At 39.1% G+C, this 21,758-nt stretch overlaps 1 protein-coding gene across 1 annotated transcript in view; it reads right to left on the bottom strand.

Moving 5' to 3' along the window:
* Rnf11 (ring finger protein 11) overlaps positions 1-18,197 on the bottom strand; it is a 37,437-nt gene extending 19,240 nt beyond the window's left edge. The window contains exon 1 of the mRNA XM_003463057.5: positions 17,827-18,197. Coding sequence (XP_003463105.1) covers positions 17,827-17,949 — 123 coding nt within the window. The 5' untranslated portion in view covers positions 17,950-18,197. The remainder of the gene's footprint in view (positions 1-17,826) is intronic.
* Positions 18,198-21,758: the final 3,561 nt, after the last annotated feature.

The following is a 21,758-nucleotide window of genomic DNA, read 5'->3' as shown; positions in this document are numbered from 1 at the left end:
CTGCTACCATATTAAAAAAAGACAGGATCCAGTTTCACTTTATATGTGAATATGCAAGTAAACCAGTTAAAAATTGTTCTGAAAGGGGTTGGGGATTTAGCTCAGCGGCATAAGCACCTGCCTTGCAAGCAGGTGGTTGTGAGTTCGATCCTCGGTACCGATAAAAAAAAAATTGTTCTGAAAAAACATCAACTACAAATTTATTATGATTTTTTCCCAGAAACTCAGTGAAATATCTTAGGTTGAGGTTAAATGAACCAAAATCTGAGAGGAAAACTCATTTGAAACCAACACGGAACTTGAAAAACCCAATAAAGTAGAATTTTTTTTTTACACTTTCTAGTCAGATTAGCTTCTGCATCTTCTAACAGATGGTTCCTATTTCTCAATGCACTATACAAGGATAGTGGTTATGCACTGGACTTAACAATATGATGCTGATATTTTTCTACTGGAGGATTCAGAATGCAATAAGAATCAGCAACTCTGAGTCAGGAAGTGTAAACCTAGAATCAGTCTTGCTTTAACGTTGATGGTATAGCACATGGGTAGAGGATTTCCCTAGTATGTCTTGGATTTGATCCCTAGCACTGTAAAAAAGACTAAGGAAAATATTTTCTCTCAAACTTAGTTATCTATAAATCCTCTGGTAATGCTAACAGAAAGAAAGGCTTCTCAATCTAACCCCAACATTAGAAGAAACGTATGTAAAACATTATTAGGGAGTCATCGATTTTAGGACCCAAATGTAAAAACTGTTTTAAACAAGGATCTCTGCCCATCAACCACTTGTAATACCAGTTTTTCAAATGGAAGCTGTCTGCACTCTCACAAAAAGCTGCCTGGCACAATTTCTAGATGAGAAACACTCTATTATCCTCTCTATCTCTAGTATCACTTCTACCACCACCAGAAATAAAATATTTGAAACAAATAACTAGCTGAAATAAATAACTAGTATGATAATATATCAATGACTTTTAAACATTATAGCCCTTGACGAGGCAACAAGAGAAAAATACTTACAAACAATAGCTGCACATGGTGGTACATGCCTGTATTCCCAGCACTTAGGAGGCTAAGGCAGGATTGCCATGAATCTGAGGACAGTTTGTGCTACATTGTGAGTTCAAGTCTAGCCAGAACTACTTAGCAAGACCCTGTCTTACAACCAAACCAAACTACAATATATTATATATAGGTGCCCTTACATGTTTGTTAAAGAATGTTTGCATTTGGAAGAACATCATAAGGAAACATTAAAATGTTAACCATTTGATTAGAATAGTAAAATTAGTCTTATTTCTATGAAATCATATTTAATGTGATTATTATTTTTATAATAAAAATGGAAAGCTTTGTGAAGATGGTGTCATGTGAAAGCTTGTATTAGAAAATTCAATTTACAAGCTGGACAGAAAATGAAAACATCAATAGTTAAGAGACAAACCATGTGTTCTCTCCCATGGCACCCTGCCTTATGCTGTCGTGTACTTCCTTTCCTACTTTTACTTGACCCAAACTCACTCTGCAGAACCTGTTTCTTTTTTCTACCTTTAATAAAACTTGGTTACTCTTAAAAAAAAAAACCAGCTAAGAGACAATTCATATGTATTTTTAATTTTGCTGAGGACATCACTTCTACAGCTGAGTCTGACTCCATTTTTTTTTTTTTTTAAAGAAAGTAATTTAGTACATTTACAAGGCTGTACAACCATCACTGGTTTCTTTTCAAAAACCTTTTCATCACTCCAAAATAAAACCTTGTATTTATTGAGTATTACCAGCCATTCCTATTTTTTGTACCTGGCAACGACCTGTTTCTATGAATTTTACTATCTGGATATTGCAAATAAAAGGAATGTGATCTTTTCTGCTGCTGCTTCCTTAACTTATTTATGTACTGTAGCATGAACTAACCCCACTTAAAAAAATACAAAGAGCTAATTAAATTAATATTGTTTTAGGGTTCTTTGCAAGAAGGAATTATTGTGTATGACCATTAGTTACCCAAAATGTTTGCTTTCAATAAATGCAATTTGGAATGCAAAAAGTATGCATGTCAGTATAAATCAACTTTTTTTATACTTTAAAAGTATTATACTACAAAATAAAAGGAAACACAGATCATTAACAAATTTCAAAATGTTTGAGTAAACAAATCACTCATTAGAATTATAAAATCAAGTGACAAAAATCTATACCAGAAGTCATGAAAATATGGTTCACTCTGGTGTTACAAAATAGTCATGTGGGGCCGGGTATAAAGCTCAGTGGCGTAAGCTCCTGCCTGGCAAGTGCAAGGGCCTGAGTTCAATTCCCAGTACCAATAAATAAATAGCCACCTAGCTTGCGATGTGAGTCAAATACCCAAGAGTTATACAGTTATAATGTATTTAAAAGTTGGCCTTTATATAAAATAAGAAAAGCCCTGAGTAATCACTAAAGAAGTATGACATAAACAGGCTAAGTTGTTGTGGTAGACAAAACATACTGGAAAAGGCAAAGAAAAAAGCTTAAGAATAGATGTCTGAGATAAATCAGTAGTTGTTAATTGGTAGGGGTCCACAATTAATCACATAAATTCTTTGAAAGTGCACAAAAATTCTATGTATCATTCTAGGAGGAATTATGGTTTATATTTTCTAAAGAGTCTAAAGAAAGAGTTAAGAAACACTGACCTGAACTTAAATGGCTACCACAGAAAGTAAAAAATTATTTGAAACGGAAAAACCTATTGGATTTTGGACTGTTAAACTCAAGAGGATAAAAGAGGTTTTGATTTTGTTAATGCATGATTTTTTGATATTATCTTAAGAAAGCTGAAAGACTATAATCAAAGGTTCTCCCATCTTGTCTCTAGTATCAGTGCCGCTATGCCTTTGTATTGTTTGATGTTCACACCATATATTTGGCATATGGTACCTAATGGCATTAGTGACATTGCTGGCCCACCACAGTTGAAAAACTAGTTAACTTGAAGGCCCCTTACATTGTTCTGCAAACAGATTTAAAATTTAAGCTAAATTTTCCGACTTCAAGTAACAGTTACAGGTTCCATGTTTGAAACACAATGGTAGAAATCTGCAATCTTTTGGAAATTAGGCAATTACGACTTCTTAGAAAGTTTCTAAACCCAAAATAGTTATTGCCCTAGTGAGAGGTCTCCTTACCCTTCAGATGGAATAAATCTATTTAAACCTGAAATGGTATTCTAATTTGACTGAAAGCTCCCTGGATTCAACCCCTGATACAGGGGAGTGGGGATGTGGGGTGACTTTCTGAGTGATATTTTACACTACTGAAACATGCAGTGTCCGAACTTTCCCACCTGTTGTGCACCAGCTCCTTAACACAAATATTCAGTATCCACATGCAGACCACAAAGTAGACCACTGTATTAGCTTTCCTGCCGCTGGGCTGCAATGCCTGATACAATGATTTAAAGGAGAGGTTTAATTTAGCTCATGGTTCAAGGGGTTTTTAGGGCCTGGTTGGTTGCTCAACACACTAACATCCTGGCAGTAACATCCTAGAAGAAGGGTGTGGCAGAGCAAAAAGATGCTCAGTTCTTAGTAGCCAATAAACAAAGGATGGGAACACAGTCAGAGAACAGTAGTCTAGGCCACATCTCCATGACTCCATGTCTCAGTGCTAATCTGCAACTTTTCTTAATCTAGTAAGACTGATGTCAGGATTAATAGAACTATCACCGAGCTCTCTGCATGCACATAATCTGGACTTGGTCCCTATATTCTGTTTGTCTTTTCATCTTGTTAAAATAGAGGAGTTGGTATTTTTGCAGGGTTGGTTTGGTGGTCATGAAGTTCTTCAGCTATTCTTTGTTGTGGATGTATCTTATTTCTCCATCCATTTTGAAGGACACTTGCAGGGTACATCAGTCTAGGTTGGAAGTAGTTTTCCTTTAGGACCTGAAATACTTCACGTTCTTCTTAACTTCATTGTTTGTGTTGAGAAGTCTGCTGTGATCATGACAGGCTTTCCTTTATAGGTGATCTGTCTTTTCTCTCTAGAAGCTTTTAATATTCTGATCTTATGTTGGATTTCTGGGATGTTGATTATTATATGTCTGGGTGTAGTTTTATTTTGGTTAGGGTTATTTGGAGTTCTCTATGTTTCACTGATCTGTATACAATGGGGTACTACTCAGCTATAAAGAATGATCACACTGAGATATTTATAAATAAATGGATGCAATTTGAGACCATATTCATAAGTGAAATAAAAATCAAACTCACATTTGTAAACACCGTATAGTCTTCCCTAGTGTAAGAAATTGTAATAGTATGTAAGATACAAAATACTCAATAAATATAGTGAAAGGATAAGAATCTGTTAAAAGGGAAAAAATAATATCTCAGGGAAAATGAGGAAAAAGAAAAAAGGAAAAGAAAAAATATCTAAAATTATATAAACACACAGGATAGCTAAGATGATTGTGCTACAAATTCTGTCGTGGAACAAAAAGTTAACAGTCATAGGATTGGCACAGTTGTGCATATTATTATATGGTGATCTGAGGAACTCTTGAAGATCATTATGTAAAATAACAACCCTAGCTATGCTGCTACCACCTTGTTTTGAAGGCCTATATTGTCAGTATTTTGGGCTCTTTGCTATTATTATTTGTCTTTTTTTGTTTTGTGTTTTTCTAGGAATTTGTTTTGTTTGGTTTGGTTTTTTCCTCTAATACAGAAAGGGTAAGTATACATGTAGAGACTCATACATGCATAGAACTTTTCTGAAACAGTTTATGGGAATCGACTATATAATTCATGATGAAATAAACAGCTACTTTGAAGAAAAAGACACACTATGGTAACCAGTGCTGATTCTGTAGTGTCATGCTGTGAAATCCAGCAATACTATTATTCTTTGTTTAGAGTGATTTTAGTCTGCTTTGTATTGTTTAATTTTCTTTTTGAGACAGGGTCTCACTATGCAGTTCAGGCTGGCCTTGAGCTCACTTTGTAGCCCAGGCTGGTCTTGAACTCACAATGATCCTCCTGCCTCAGCCTCCCGAGTGCTAGGAATACAGGCGTGAGCCACCATGCCCGGCTGTACTGTTTAATTTCAACATACATAAAGATATGGACAGCTATTTTGAAGAGGACGACAGATATTATGGTAGCCATTGTTGATTTCTCTACTGTCTGGTTTTGAAGGCCTAAAAAGCCTTTATCATTCTGTTCTGATCAGTTTAATGCAATTTCGTTTTGTATGAATTCATTGTGTGCGAAGATCTGGATAACTACTTAGAAGAAAACAAGAGATAATACGATAGGCAGTGATTATCTCCCGTTGTCTTGCTTTGAAATCTGTTTTACTTACATTGTTTTCTTCTGATCTGCTTTGCTCTGTTTTGTTATGTTTAGTTTCATTCTCTTTAAAGTAAAATTTTTTAAAAATACGTTGGCAGTGTGGCAATGCATACCTGTAATCTCAGCACTCTGGGAGGCTGAGGCAGGAAATCACAAATTTGAGCCAAACCCAAGCCATTTAGTGAGACTGTGTCTCAAAATTAAAAAATAATAGATCTGAGAATACAGCTCAGTGTCAAAGTCCTGAGTTCAATGTCAACACACAAGAAAACGAAAAAAAAAAAAAAAGGAAAAGGAGGAGAAAAGAACAGTAACAACCTAAAGGCCCATAAGCTAAATAATGATACATATAATGAGTACTATATTATCCTGAAAAACAAAGCAACTTTTTGAGTACTAATAGGGAAACATCTTCAAGATACAGTAAATACAAGAAGCAAGATACAGAACTGTATGTTTAGATTACTTTTCCCAATATATGTATAATTTATTAGTACATACGAATTTCAGTGTAGTTGGGTTCCATTATGGCATTTTCATACATGCATACATACTTTGGTCATGTTTCTCCTATCACTCTCCTTACCTTCCCCACCCTCTTGCTGATGCCCTTCTCCTATCTAACAGCCTATCTTTTTTTTCCCCCCTCCTGTCTTTTTGAGACAAGGTCTTGCTATGTGATTCAGGCTGGCCTTAGGTTCACTTTGTAGCCCAGACTGGTCTCCTGGCTCAGCCTATCTTAATTTCTTTTTCTCTTTTTACATTTTTGGGGATTTTTTGAGACAGGGCCTTGCTATATAGTGCTGGCTGTTTATGTAGTCCAGGTTGATCTCAAATTCAAAGTGATTCTCCTGCTTCACCTTCCAAAGTGTTGGGATTACAGGCATTTGCCTCCATACCTGGCATCTCATCTTATTTTCAAAATTTATTTTTTCTGCTAGATTTCACTTAGAGGAGAAAACATGACACTTGTCTAAGTCTGGTTTATTTCACTTGGGAAGATTTCTTGATCTATCCCTTTCCCTGAAAATGATATGGTTTCAGTTTTTTGTTTGTTTTTGTGGTACTGGGGGTTGAACTCAGGGCCTGCACACTGAGCTACATCCCTGACTCAGGTAATAAGAAATTAGATCATGCTTGTGATCTAGAACTGAGGAGGCTGAGGCAGCATTCTCATGAGCTCAAAGGCCAGCCTGGGGCTACACAGTGAGTTCAAAGTCAGACTGGAATACACAGCAAGATCTTGTCACAAACAAACAAAAGTAAAAGAAAATCAGAATAGTAGTTACCATTGAGAAAAGGGCACTAACTGCTGGGAGAGGCAAATGGGAGTCTTCACTGGAAATGATTCACTGGGCTGTATAGTTAACTTTTAGTTATGTCATTAAAGACCTACTTTTTACTATATATAAAAGTAACAATGTAAGAGTATATACATATATGTATTTCACTTAACTGTACAAGTTTTTTTATTTTAAAAAACAAGGTAACAGGAGAGTAACAATAGTTCATACATTGCATATTATTATCTTCAAAGTGGTTAGAGTACCAAATATAGGCATGAAAAACTGTCCAAATAAACTGCACAAATCTTTCTTTTCATGAACTAAGGGAAACTAGCTGTATAACTATCTTAACCAGCTTGTGTATATTTTCCTTTTTCTTTCTTTCCTTTCTCCTTTTCCCCATTCCAGTTTCTCTTTCCTTCTGAACAATTTCTTCCCATTTCACAATATCTATTAATTAACTGTACAAGATCATACAATTTCTTAAACTTTTTTTTGGAGACAGTGTCACATTATGCAGTCAGGTAAGATGGGCCTCTTGCCACAGTCTCCCCCAAGTGCTGGGCTGACAGGCATGCACTACCATGCCAACTCTGGACTCTTCACTCCCACCACTTGCTGATTATTCTTTCAGCTTTAAGCTTCCTACTCATTCATCAGGATACTTCTGTTGTTTTTATTCAGTCTCTTATATTGAGGTTCCATGGTGTAAGACTTCATTTGAAAGCTTCAGAAGTAAAAAGTAAAACTTGTGATTTACTGCCCTATCACTAATTGATCCCATTTTCAAAAGTCTATACCAAACAACTTAATACTTGATTATGTACTGTTTCACAATGAGCTACTAATCATTTTACATACGTATATTACTCTTGTCCACTTAACTGTCTGCTCCTTGAAGGGAAGGGACTCATTTCTCCTTTCCCCTGCCCAACACAAACTAGCTGACAGAAGATATAAGCATCAAGTATCCTGTTTTTGTTTTGTTGATGTCTTGAGACAGGGTCTTGCTTTGTAGTTCAGGATGGATTTGAACACACTAACCCAGACTGGCCTTGAATTTGTGGTGATCTTCTTGCCTCAGCCTGCCACGTGCTAGGATTACAGGTATGTACCACCATGCCTGGTGTATCCTGGTTTTTTAATCAGTATTCAGAAAATTTTAGTAATTTGGGAAATATACTTGGAGGGATGCTTCCTTCATTCCCACATTTCAGATCGGTATGCTCTCTGGATTAAGTAACAATGTAATTACTCATCTGGCATCAGAGAGCACACTCCAGGCTGGCTATTTAATTAAAAGACAGGTATGTATCAGGTATCTTGCAATCTTGGGGGAGACAGACACCTCAACTGCAGGCCAATTCTCAAGACAAAAGACAAAAGAAATGCAACCATACCCTAAATATAAATAGGTATCACCTTCATATTATCACCTTGAGGAAGCCAAAAGCCACTACTCCAAACCCCTAAAGACAAAGGCTCTGTTCCAGCTTGCTATGTGACTTGCTGAGTAATTACACTCGTTATCTTACTGGTTGACCATAGTTCTATCCTACCTCATATCCGCCTGCCTTGTGAGTTCCTATTTTTTCCCACAAGCATCTACCTCACCTCATGGTTTTGCTCTGGAAAAATTGCTGGAAAAGGCAAGATACTTGGCAACCCACTTGGGCCCCTTCTGTCTTTTTCGGATAGAAGTTTTCTTTCTCTCAATAAATATATTTTGCTCTAAAACAAAATTTTAAAAAAGGACAAGTATGCATAATTCCTATGAGATTTACTTGTATTCTTAGTTAAAATAAGTAACTCTTCCAAAAATTTAAAAAAATAACAAACGATAAAGCTGGGCGTGGTGGCTCACGTCTGTAATCCCAGCACTTAGGAGGCTGAGGTGGGAGGATCATTGAGAGTTCGAGATCAGACTGGGCTACAAAGTGAACTCAAAGCCAGCCTGAACTACATAATGAGACCTCGTCTCAAAAAAAAAAAAAAAAAAAAAAAAAAACCAAACAAACAAACAAAAAAAAACACAGGTAATTAAAAACTAGCATGTCTGGCCAGGTATGGTGGTACACGTTTGTAATCCCAGCATTTGGAAGACAAGACAGGAGAATCACTGTGAGTTCAAGGCCAGTCAGGGCTGTAAAGTGAGTTTGAGGCCAGTGTGAACTGCATAGTGAATCTCCGTCTCACAAAAACAAACAACTAACAATAAAAACCTAGCATGACTGATTTCCTAAGAAAAAATATCCTTTACCACTTTACTTTCCAATTTCATTTGGTAATCTTTTCTGCCCTTAAAATCACACTTTGGCTATCTGTAAGTCACCTTTTCCTTACATCTTCCACTCACATTTCCACTCAGATTTGAGTCACCATGTCACTTGTTACTTTAAGTCACAACTGCAAAAATCTGAAATTCCAAACATATTAAACATGTCATATGTATTTGTTAATTCAGTATTAAATACTACTGGTGAGGAATCAACTTCTGGACATTTTACAGTCTATCTTTGCCATATTTTGTTTCAAAATGAATGCTACACATAAAATTCACTTTAATTATTAAATACACAGTTTGGTAACATTAAACATATTTGTATGTTGTACAACCATCATCACTATCCATATCTCCAGATCTTTTCAACTTGAAATCTGGAAACTAAATACTCACTGAACAATAACTGTCCATTTGTAGTCTATTTTGAATAACCTATTTGTATGCAGGACAGAAATATTTATATCATCCCTAACTCTGTATTTGAAGAAATACACCAAAACTATACTCAGAAGTCAAGATAAGAATGTAACATTTCTCTAATTCTGACTGTATCTACAGTCCTCTTCCATTGACTCTATTTCCAGAATTTACTTTGGCTGAGTCACAGTAAATAAAAACAGCCAGGCATAGTAGTGCATAACTGCAATCATAGCAGTAAGGAGACTGAGGCAGAAAGATCACCAGGAGTTCAAGGTCAGCCTGGGCTACATACTGAGTTCAAAGTCAGTCTGAACAGAAGGTTTTTTTGAAGGAAAAAAGTCATGGAGAACCTATAGTAGCCATTCTGTGACAATCTTCTTTCTAGAAGAAACAAAATAAGTTCTTTAAAAAAAAAAAAAAAAAGAAAGGGGCTGGGGATTTAGCTCAGCGGCATAAGCACCTGCCTTGCAAGCAGGCAGTCGTGAGTTCGATCCCTGGTCCCGATAAAAAGATTTTAAAAAAAAGAAAAAAGAACCCATCCTACCTCAAGGAATTATATTAAAAAATGCAAAGATCTGCCTGCTGTGATGGTACATTACACAAGTTCAGTTCAGCCTAGGATACATAGTGAGTTCAAAGGAGTTCAAAGCTAGCTCAACTACATATGGAGACTGTCTCAGAAAACCAAAGAAGAGAGACAGACAGACAGGATCTAAATTCTTTAACAGGTTTCCAAAATTACCTAAAAATTGTTAAGAAAATCAAGATCGCCTATCTTAAGTACCAAATTAGTTCACTATCTTCTCACATTACCCTATAATTTGCTCTAGAATTAAACTTAGTTGACACACAGACTATCCTACTCCTAAAGAGTATGTATTCTGAATGCCAAAGAAAGTTTTAATTAATTAAAGAACCCAGTTTGAAATCAGGAATAAAAATGAACAAATACAACAATGGTCACACAAAGAAATAATGTTGCTCATTTATGCAAAGATAACCAGAGAAGCTGAACTTCATTGAACAAAACCAAATTCAAGCAAAGCAAAAGTAGAAAAAGATTAACTTTCCTATAACTCATCTACTTTATAAATTAGAATAATCCGAACATGAAAGCACAGAACTCTCGAGAATATTTTCTGTAGAAGCAAACAATCACAATGCTGTATTTCTTTTTCAGTAAGGGAACTCAACCTAAGGGCCTCACACATGGTAGGTAAGTAGGTACACTACCACCAAGGTACATCCCTAGCCACTTTATTTTTTAATTTTGAGATACAGTCTCACTAAGGCTGGCTTCGAATTTGCCGTTCTTCTGGTTGGGATTCCAAGTACTGTAGCTGAGTTTATAGGAGTCCACCACCATGCCCAGTACATTCTTTTAGGGAAACACAATTTGTGATTTTCATATTCACTGGAGTATAGGCACCTACTATGTGAAAAGCAGAGTTTTAGCAATGCAGAAATGAATTAGACTTGGATTCTGTCAGTAAAGTAACACTGTCATCAATAGTTAAAACATAGGAAGGGTAAAATGTTCTACGAAAGGTAAATAAAGTGCTAAAAGAATTCTTTTTAATTAAAGTTTGGGGCTGGGGATGTAGCTCAGTGGTATTATGCTCACTTAGTATGTGCATGATACTGGGTTTGATCTCCAGCATCACTTAAAAAATGTTTATTTTGCAGAGATCAGAATTCATGAGGATTCACCACACTCAAGGTGAAGCACTGGACCATGAACAGTACCAATTCAGAATAGAAACGATAAAAAGAATGTTTTGGGCAAAGAGATTAGAATGAGCAGAGAAAAAGACTAGTTATTTATAAGTAAATTTTTCAGCTAATGATAGGTTGTATAATAAAGCACACAGCTACAAAAATCTAGAAAAGTATTTAGAGTCAGATTGTAACTTTGAATGCTTAGATCTCCTGGTGATTAATCATGAAGAGTAATTAAGGATTAAGAGGCAATGGATCCAATCTGAGACAGGATTTACCTGTCAGGGAATGGAGAAAGAAGACATTAGGTTACTGTTGTAGGAACTAATGAAGACTTCAATTATGGTGGTGACAGTACATGAGGGAAGGCATAGATTTAAGCTACGCAATCATCACATCTTCACTGGGTGTCTATAGTAACCATATGCACCATTCTACTCTGAGAAATTTATCGTTCCCATTTTTGAGGAAACTGATCCGGAGAAACCAAAATTATCAGACTGCCAACAGCTAATTAATAAAATGATCAAGATGAATGTTATAAATAAAAATAGCACTTGACAAACCAGAAGTGATAAGGAAAAAAATGGTGAGAGTAGGTTTTACTAACAAAGTTGGAGATGATCTGTACCTTAATGAGAAGACAACTTCTTGAAGTAGAGATAAAACTACATTTAAAACAACAGAAAATAACTAATTTTTTTTGAGGCAGGACTTTGCCCATACTAAGCAACTGCTCTACCACTGTACTATATCCCCACCCTTTACAGGAACTTATCAAAGTTAAAGAATTTCTTTAGTAAGATCAAGATAAGCAAATGAATTAAAGTAATTTTAAAAAATGGTAAATACTAATGTTTGTAAAAACCCTGTGGGTTATTTGAATTTTGTAAGATATTAGAAAAATTAGACATTAATACTGAGCCCAAAACTATACTTGCACTCACTGCTCTATTAATAACTTACTTTCTTATTTTAAACTTCCAAATATATTAAAAAGAATAAGGCATAAGAAGATTGGTAAATTTCAAACTACAAATGATCCTCAATTTAAGATGGGGCCCAACCCAGCAAACACAGCTTAACAACACAGCATCCTGGGAGTGTGCCAGTTGTTTATCCTTGGTGGAATGGCTGACAGGAAGCTGAGGCTTGCTGTTGCTCACTGACTAGCTTTATAAAAAATTATAATCATGTATCACTGGCCTATGAAAAGATCAAAATTCAAAAAAGCGCTGAAGTGAACCATCACAAGGGATAAAACTGAAAGACTCCCAATCTTTGCATACAACCAGATACAAATACTAGAAAGTGGTTTGTTCAAAGAATATCAAACTCCTTAAACAGAGTATCACTCTCAAATTAGCACATAACAGGCCTCTCCTCTTACACCACTGAGCTAGAGTGATGATCTGCCTTCTTGTCTAATGACTTTCACCTCCCAGCCTTTCATGACATCCCCTCTCACTACCCTTTCAACATTGCCTTAGATGGGCAGATTTCCTTTATACTCCTTCAAAACACTCAGGAAGTACACTTGAATAAAGTGTCCCAAATCTTTAATCCTACTTTCTAATTTAAGAACTGTCTTAATCTCCCTACCCCCAGCACACTCCTACCCCATCTCTGCCCAACATTTTAAGAATAAACATTTAAATACATTGCCACAAAATAAGTATGTTGGAGCAATATACATGTAGGACTTTATTTAATTTTATTTTTTGACCAGGTTGGCCAGAAACTTATGATCTTCCTGCCTCAGCCTCCAACAGCTGGGATTATAGGCATGTACCACCATAGGCAGCACCAATTATTTTACATTAAGTCATATTTAATATTATTTGGCATTTGATTTTTAAAAGAATATGCGTAATTTCTATAAAATTCCACAGCATCTACTTCAAAACATATTAATTCATTTAAAGAAATCCATTCATTCAACCAAATTATTGAAGCCCTTATGTGTCAAGCATTATTTTGTTTTAGACACTTAGAAACAACTATTTTTTTAACCCAGGGTTGCTCTACTATGGAACTAGATTCCCAGCCTTTTTTTCTAGTTTTATTTTTAGAGTTTCACTGAATTGCCCAAACTGGCCTGGAACTTGTGATCAGCCTGCCTCAGCTTCCTAAGCACATAGGATTGTAAGTGTGTACCATCACACCCTTGCTAGGAAGCAATAACTTCTAAAACTTCTCCTTTCTTCCTTTGCAAGTAGTAGCAGACAGATAATAAACATTAGACATTGCTGGATGGGTTGTGGTGGCACATGCTTATAATCCTAGCATTTGGTAGGATTACGGGGTAAAATAGTAAAAGGGATGAATTTTTTTCCTTTCAAAAAAATTTTTTTGAGCCAAGTGTGGTGGAGCACACCTATAATCCCATTACTTGGGAGGTTGAGGCAGGAGGACTGCTGCTTTGGAGGTCAGCCTAGGCTATACAGCATGTTGGAGGCCAGCCTGAATTACATAGCCAGACTTTGTCTCAAAAAACAAAGCAAAATTTTTGCTGTTTTTTGGAAACAAGTTATGTGTGGTTTAGGCTGGCCTCAAACTCACCCGTGCATTCCTCCCACCTGAGTCCCATGAGTGCTGGGATTACAGGTCTGTGCGACCAGGCCTGGCTGAAGGATGGATGAATTTAAGATCAACCTGAGCTACATAACAAGACCCTGTCTCCAACAATGTAAATGTACTTTAAAAGCAATAAATTATATAGAGAAAAACGTTGAATAGGGGTTAAGAGGCAATTCCAGAGCAGAGCAGGCTGCAATTTTAAATAGCATGGTTAAAGATTTAAGAAGGTGACATTTGAGAAAATACTTGAGGCAGGGATGTATCTCAGTACAAAGCATCAGCCTAGCATGTGCCAGGACTTGGGTTCAATCCCTAGAATTACACCCTCCAAAAAGAAAACTTTCCCCCAGACCTGAAAAAAACTCAAAAACGTAAGGAAAACAAATGCCAAAGAAATAGACTTGAAGGAAGTGAGGGAATCAGTCAACTACGGTGACTCGCAAGTACCACAGGCATAGGAACAAACAATGCAAAGGCCCTGGAGTATTTGAGAACAAGGAAACCAGTGAGGTTGGAAGGAAGCCAGCAAGGAAAATAATTGGTAATAGTGACAAATATGTGTAGAAAGGGAACACAGATTATGTGGGTTTATGGAACACTATAAGGAATTATTCCCTCTCATTACACAGAGATCCACAAAAGGTTGAACCAAGTGTCATGATGTATTTTACCAGCATCATTGGCTGGTGTGTTGAGAACGTGTTATAGATAGAGGAAGGTAAAAGCAGGGTAACCAGTTGCGAGATTACTAAAGAAACCAAGGAAAGAAATATGTAGTACTTCCTACAAATGTTGATCATACTGATACAGGGCTTATTTAGTTTTGGTTGTTTTTTGTTTCTCTGGTACTGAAGACTGAGCTCAGGGCTTTGTACATACTAATTATATAACCTATCCCTAAGTTATACCCTTAGCTCTGGACTTTTCAGCACAAATAAAACAAAAACAATTCCATCAGATCTTGCTAAAATAACTGGAATTGTGTTTTATAGAGCTCGTCGCATATATGTTCATTGTACAATATAAACACAAAAGCTTTAACTACTCACTGCAGAAAGTGTTCCTTTACCTTCATAATCAACTATTTCCTGTTTGAAGCCCTAGCTGTCTATACTAAGTGAGCCAATATTATTGTGGCTCTGTTAATTATATACTACTTCTTTTTTTTTTTTTTGGTGCCGGGGATTGAACTCACGACATTGTGCTTGCAAGGCAGGCACTTATGACGTATATAGTACTTCTTGAAAAAATTACTTTTGACAACTGAAAATATTATAAATCATTTACCTTAGATTGGTGCTTTTCAGATCATCTTATTTCCTTTAGTGGAGACAATATTTTTCTGTAAGTTTCTTTTTTTGCCATGTGTGGTAGTATACATCTCCCAGCACTTGGGAGGCTGAGGCAGGAGGATCACTGTGAGTTTGAGGCCAGCCTGGGTTACAAAGTTAGTTCAAGGCCAGTCTGAACTGCACAGTAAAATCTCATCTCAAAAGACCAAGAAAAAAACCGTGGTAGGTTCTTTTTATGCTCTCATCTCTTAAAGTAAGTATTTTCTTAAAATTTATACTAAATTTGCCTATCATTATTTGGGTCATGCTCCTCAGGAAGGGCCAGCCACAAAAAATTTCCACTATCAAAAATAATACATTCCAAAAAAGTGCTCACAGTGCCAGAAAATGCTTACTATTATCTTGCCCTTTTGGAAAGAGCAAATACAATAATCCCATAAATCCCAAAGTTTTCTTTAATATAACAATTATCATAAGGATAAGAAAAAGACATTTGCCTGGAAAGGCTAAGGAGCAAAGATCATAAAATTAAAAATTCATACTTCTAAAAAATGTGCTCATAGTCAGGCATGGTGGTGCACTCCTATTAATCCTAGCGCTTGGGAGGCTGAGGCAGGGGGATCATTGCAAGTTCAAGACCAGCCTTTGCTACAAAGTAAACCCAAGGCCAGCCTGAACCACATAGCAAGACCCTGTCTCAAAAAGACAAAAAAAAAGTGCTCATGAACTGAAGCATATTTTTGTTTACATAGGAGGGAGGACAAAATGAAATATAGTTTATTCGCTTAACTCAAAAAACATACTATCCAGATTTGGCATGGCACTAGATTACCCCTATGACATCCACATGTTCTAAAGAAAAATAGGAATGAAAATGTAGTAATACTGAATTCAAATTAATGCATTCAACATTTAGGTGTTTTTACATGCCAGAAACCACATGAATCACTGCAAGTGATGGCCTTTGAAAATGATGCTCCTATATTTCACTATCCCAGTTACCGAGCACCTCTATGAGCCATATGCTGTAAATACAAAACATCTGTACATGGGAAGGAAAAGAACACCTCAAGAATGAGACAAACTGGCATAAGCCTGTAATCCCAATACTTGGGAGGCTCAGGCAGGAGGATTGCTGAGAGTTTGAGGCTAGCCTAATCTCTGCAGAGGGTTGAAAGCCAGTCTAAATTGCATAGTGCAATCCTGCTTTAAAAAAAAAAAAAAAAAAAAAAAGAAAAGAAAAAGAATGAGACACACTAACACATCTAATTAAAGGAAGACATTAAAGTGTTATGGGTACAGTTTATATAACTGGAGAGCAACACATCCAGGAATTCCAGGTGGAAGGGAAGTAGTATCAGGACTTCAGATACAACCAAGAGCTGAGTCCTTAAAGAGGATTAGATATTCAACTGGGCGGCCTCAGGGGAAGCGCTCCAAGCTGAGGGCAACTGGAGCTAAGGCAGATGTGCGAACAATCTGATGTATTTGACAAGCCTGGAATACCCAATGTGGGAGGAGCCAAGAAGATTTCTGTGTGCCACAATTAAGACTGGACTTTACCCATAAATGTGAGAGGACTTTGAAGGGTTTATTTTATTTTTTTGTTTTTCTGAGACAGGGTCTCACTAAGCACTTCATGCTGATCTTGAGCTCATTTTGTAACCCAGATGGCTCTCAAACTTGTAACGATTCTCCTGTCTCAGCTTCCTGAGTGCTAAGCTTAAGAGCATGTACAACCATGCCCGGATGAAGGATTTTATTCAGAAAAACAGCCTATGTGATCAGGTTTTTCTGGTGTGATGAAACTGGTTTACACAGGAATGACAAAAGAAAACACTTAGATAATGATGTCATCACATGAAACAACAAAGGAGACTACCCAGTTAGAAAACTAAACTCTTCAGGAAGAAAACCCAGTACAGTCATTCAAGCCCTTCTAGAAAAAAATTTCCATTATAATTTTTGTTTGTTTGAGACAGGGTGCAGCATGGCCTTGAACTTACTACGTAGCCTAGGTTGGCCTTGGACTCAAGACAATTCTCCTTCCTCTGCTGAGTGCTGGGATTACAGGCTTGTGCCATTACATCTGGCTTCATTATCATTTAAAATTGAAAAAATAATTAAGATTTTTAGATGTATCATAGATTACAGCTATACTGAGTTTTCAAGATGTCTTTGCTCTAATTCTGTAACACATCTGGGACCACTAGTTGTTGTACAAAGAACAAGGAAACCCAATGAAACTGATAAAAAGCAAGAACCACCAGTAACAGACGGCATTTCCCAAGTGAGGCGGCGAGGTTTCCAAAGTTCAAGATAATCAAGTTTTACATCAGTTCGTTTAAAAGGTGTGTCACAGGGGTGGAGCAAAAGAAGGAGGAGCTAAAATCAATATATTCATAAAACAAGTAAGTTGATGTCGCTATAACTAAAAATCTCCAGTTGGCGATGTCTCCCAAGAAGAGGGAACGACATCTACCATAGGTAGGGGTGAGGAAGACACGTATATGAAAATATAAATGGGGGGTTGGCCAGCTACTCTGAACCTATAATCCAACTGGTGATGCAGAAAGGAACTCATGGGATTGAGACAAAAAGGCAAGAAAATGTCACTCTCGAACTCCACATATGAACCACCAGACAGACACTGGCGAATGTGATCACACACTGATTTCCCGAACTCAAGGACAGAGTATTATGCCCAAACGGCGTCCGAAGGAGGTGAAGGATCAGCCCCATTCGGGAATCCGCGACTCGCCGCCCTCAGGCCCAGACCTCAAGAGGTCGGCGACCCCCAGGATAGGCCTCGACAAGGCCCGAGGCAGAGACAACTCGAAACCCCCTCCTGCTCTGCAGGGCGGCCTCTCCCGTCTCTCCCCGCAGACACACACCCTCCCTACCTGATATGGCGGCGGCGGCTCCTGATCCGGCTCCGTGCCCTCGCCAAAGCTAGCCCGGTCTGACTGAGACTCGTGAAGCAGGGAGATGTCATCCGAGGTGGGGGATTTGAGGCAGTTCCCCATCTTCGGGGCAGGGCCGTGATCTAGGGAAGGAAGAAAGCAGTGACCGGGTCTTTCGCACGCTCCGCGGTCAGGCTCGCTCGGCGAGGTGGGGTCGGCAGCAGGCCTAGTCTCAGGCGGCGGTTCCCCCGCCCCCTGGTACGGCGAAGCGGTTGCTCATGCCAGCCCCCGGGGACGGGGACTCAAGGCTGGGCCGCAGGCTCCGCCGGGGTCGCGGCAGTGGCCTCCGGCGAGCCTGCTGGGGGGGGGGCGGGGGCGGGGAGACGAGGCGCTTCCCCACCCCGCCCCCCCGCGGGGCTGCGGCGGCCACGGAGCCGCTGGGCCTAATCCAGGTCAGGAGGGGGGGGCGCGGCCGTCGCGGCTGCCTCAGCTGCTGCCTCAGCTGCTGCTGCCCCAGCCGACGCCGGAGCCACGGCCGCGGGCCTCATCCTACTCCGCCTCAGCGCGGCGGCGGCGGCAGCGGCCAGAACGAGGCCGGCGGGGCCCTGCGTCATCCCGCCCTGCGTGCTCGGGCCCCGCCCACGGCTCCGCGCTCCTGCCGCCCCGGCCGCGGCGCGCGGGGTCTGCGCCAGGCGGTGTCTCCTCCTACCTGACTCCGAAGCCCTTCGGCGGTCCCCTTGCTTCCCCACGAAGGCTGTTCTAAGCAGTTCACCGTCTGAGCCTCGCCTCTCTACTGTACACTGGACAGTCTTACCACCTTCTGCTAAGGCTCTGTTCTGTTTATAAACCTGTCTCAGTCAGAATGGATCAATCCCACGGTTAAATTGTTACCCGCCTTCCCCTTTTATCCCTTCGGAATAAAGTCCAAGCTCATTAATAAACCTTCCCTGTCTCTCCAGTCACTCCTTTCCTACCCTACAACACAGCAGAGATAATCCACTTGTGTGTCTCAGATTATCTTTCTTTACATTCCTACCTGTAAAGCCACTGTCCGGTGTCAACGCGCCTGTCAACACGCCTTCTGCTATAGACGGTGAATCGCCTAGCATTGGCTATTGTCCCCATCCAACCCACTATTTGCACAACCAAGGGATTTACCTTTACAAATATAAATCTAGTCATATAATTCTGTTTAAAACCTTCAGAGGCTCCCCGGTACTGTCCTTAACACAATCTTCAAATAGTTCACAAGTCTGACTACCTCTTCAATCTCCTCCACAAACTAAACTCTAGGCTGCCCATACTGTTTTTGTTACCTGGAAGGCAGATCCATCCGCATGGGGCCTGTCCACATGTTCAGCTTCTGAAGAAATCTTCCCCATTCCTACCTTCTACATCTCATCAGGCTAATTATTGTTCTCATGTCCTTTTGGGGTTTAGTTTCATTTCTCTAACCTTCCAGTGTGGGTCTGCCACCTCCCCTGTGCTCTCAGACCCTACACTTTTCCCTGTCGCAGTCTGATGAAGCTGAATCATCCGTCCTTTTGTGTGAGGCCTGGCACCTTGGCTCAGGTAGAACACGCTTTCTCCTTGTTCACTGAACAGCTCCAACAACACACTCAAAGGAAAGAAGCATGGAAAATGAATTATATTCATCTAGCCGGCAGGCAAGTTGTGACCTTGACTCCTTTTCTTTTATTCACCATTTGCTGATTTTTATTTTTTTTAATGCCAGGCTGTATGCTAGGCAATAGGAAGGATCTGGCTTTTTTTCCTGGAGCCCAGAGACCAGCTAGGAAGACAAAAAGGTGAGCACATGTGAGATTTTTAGAGATTCAGAAGAGAGTAGTTCACTTGAGTAAGAATCAGAAAGGAGTCTTAAGAGCTCTTACTGGGTGAAATCAGGCTGGGTCTAAGAGTGAGCGTTTACTTTGAACGTGCTGAGACTGTCTCAAAAAAAAATTTACTTTAGAAACACCAATTCTACAAAATCTTAGAGCTGGCGTATGGCTCAGTGACAGATCACTTGCCTACTTGGCTAGAATGCACAAGACCCTGGGGTCAGCCTCCAGCACTGTCAAAAAAAAAAAAGCACTCAAATTCCATTTTAAAAATAACATTTTAGCTTTGCAATTTTTTTAAATTTGAGACTGGGTCATCTTCTGTCATCCAAGGCTGGCGTCAAACTCATGGTGATCTTTTCGCCTCAGCCTCCCAAAAGTGCTGGGATTACAGATGTGTGACATTGCACACAGTTTTACAATTTGTTTTCCCTCCGGTACTTAACACTATCATAAAGGCTTGAAGCAGAATAGGGTGGCACACATCTATAACCTCAGCATTCTGGGATGTTGAGGCGGGAGAATTGCAGGTTTGATTTTAGTTTTTTTGAAACTAACCTGAACTACATACTGAGACTTTGTCTCAAGAAACACCAAAAAATAAAGCCAAGAGCAGTGGTGCACACCTGTAATCCCTGCATTTGGGAGGCTAAAGCAGGAAGACCACAAAGAGTTCAAGGTCAGCCTGAGTTACATAGCAACACACCATCTCAAAAAGCCTAAATAAATAAAATAAGAAATAAAGAAAGCCAGATGTTGTGGCACATGCCTGTAATCCTAGCACTCTGGAATGTTTAAGCAGGAGGATCACAAATTTGATCCCAGCCTGAGCAGTTTAGTGATTTAGTAAAATCTGGTCTCAAAAAAGTGCAAAGGGGGCTAGGTTTAATCCTCAATACCTGCCAAGTTTGGTGACACATGCCTGTAATCCTAGCACTCAGAAGGCTGAGGCAGGAGGATCACTGAGTTTGAGGCCAGCCTGGGCTACGTAGTGAATTCAAGGGCAGTCTAAATTGCATAGCAAGACTCTGTCTCAAAAATAAAATAAAATAAAAGAAAATTAAAGAAAATCTGCTTTAGTTGTATGCTAGCAGATGTGGAGAACCAGTAATGATGGACAGGATCCCTGCCTGCCTTTAGACAGTTCAATGTGTAGTAGGGGGTGGTATAAAAAGACAATTAGAAACTCAGGCTTTTATTCTACATTTTTCTTTCTTTTTCACTTACAAATCGTGTGTGTGTGCGTGTGTGCGTGTGCATGTATGTAGAGAGAGACTGAGAGAGCAGACAGACAGAGTCAGAGAGAGAGAGAAAGCACCACCTCACAAAAGTACCTTTAGATCTCTGTGTCTGGTGACAGAACTATTGAATGTTCCTGAGCCCAGTGATACCAACTGGTAAGGTAAGGAACAGTGTTGAAATATCAGTTCCTTTCTCCTTTTGCAGAAATTTAAGTCAGTTGTAAGTCACATTTTTATTTTTAAAGACCGGATCTGGCTATGTACTTCAGGCTGAATTTAATCTCACTGGTAGCCCAAGCTGGCCCTGAGTTTGCAGCGATCTTCCTGCCTCAGCCCCCTCATTATACAACACTTTTTAAGTAGCCACAGAGCATGAGATTCTGTATCAGAATCTATAGGGACTTAATAAGGAAATAGCATCTAACCCATACGTGTCAAAAGAAAGTATGGAAGTGATAATTTTAGAAAAATAAGGTAGCTACTGATCATTATTTCTGCAGGAAGAGGCTTTTTCTTTCCAGTCCTGGAGACTGAACCCAGGACCTTGGGCATGCTAGGCAAGGGCTGAACAACTGAGCCATGTTCCTAGCCTCAGCATTATCCCTTAGGGATGAATGGAGTAACAGCTACAATTTTAACGTAGCTTAAAGAATGATACATGTGGCCTGGATGATGATGCTAATAAGATTGCAATAACACAATAATCATTGTAATAATATTTCCGTCAACAACAGACCACATGTACTGTAAGATTATAATGGAGTTGGGTGTGGTTCTGCTTTCCTGTAATCCCAGTTCTCAGGAGGCTGAGGCAGGAGGATTGCTGTGAGTTTGAGGCCAGCCTGCATTA

This window comes from Cavia porcellus, unplaced genomic scaffold, assembly GCF_034190915.1.
Source record: "Cavia porcellus strain 051 isolate PalLab524CR breed Dunkin Hartley unplaced genomic scaffold, mCavPor4.1 scaffold_25, whole genome shotgun sequence".
Classification (NCBI taxonomy): Eukaryota; Metazoa; Chordata; class Mammalia; order Rodentia; family Caviidae; genus Cavia; species Cavia porcellus.
The sequence above is the reverse complement of the archived record's forward strand: the minus strand, read 5'-3'. Positions and strand labels throughout refer to the sequence as shown.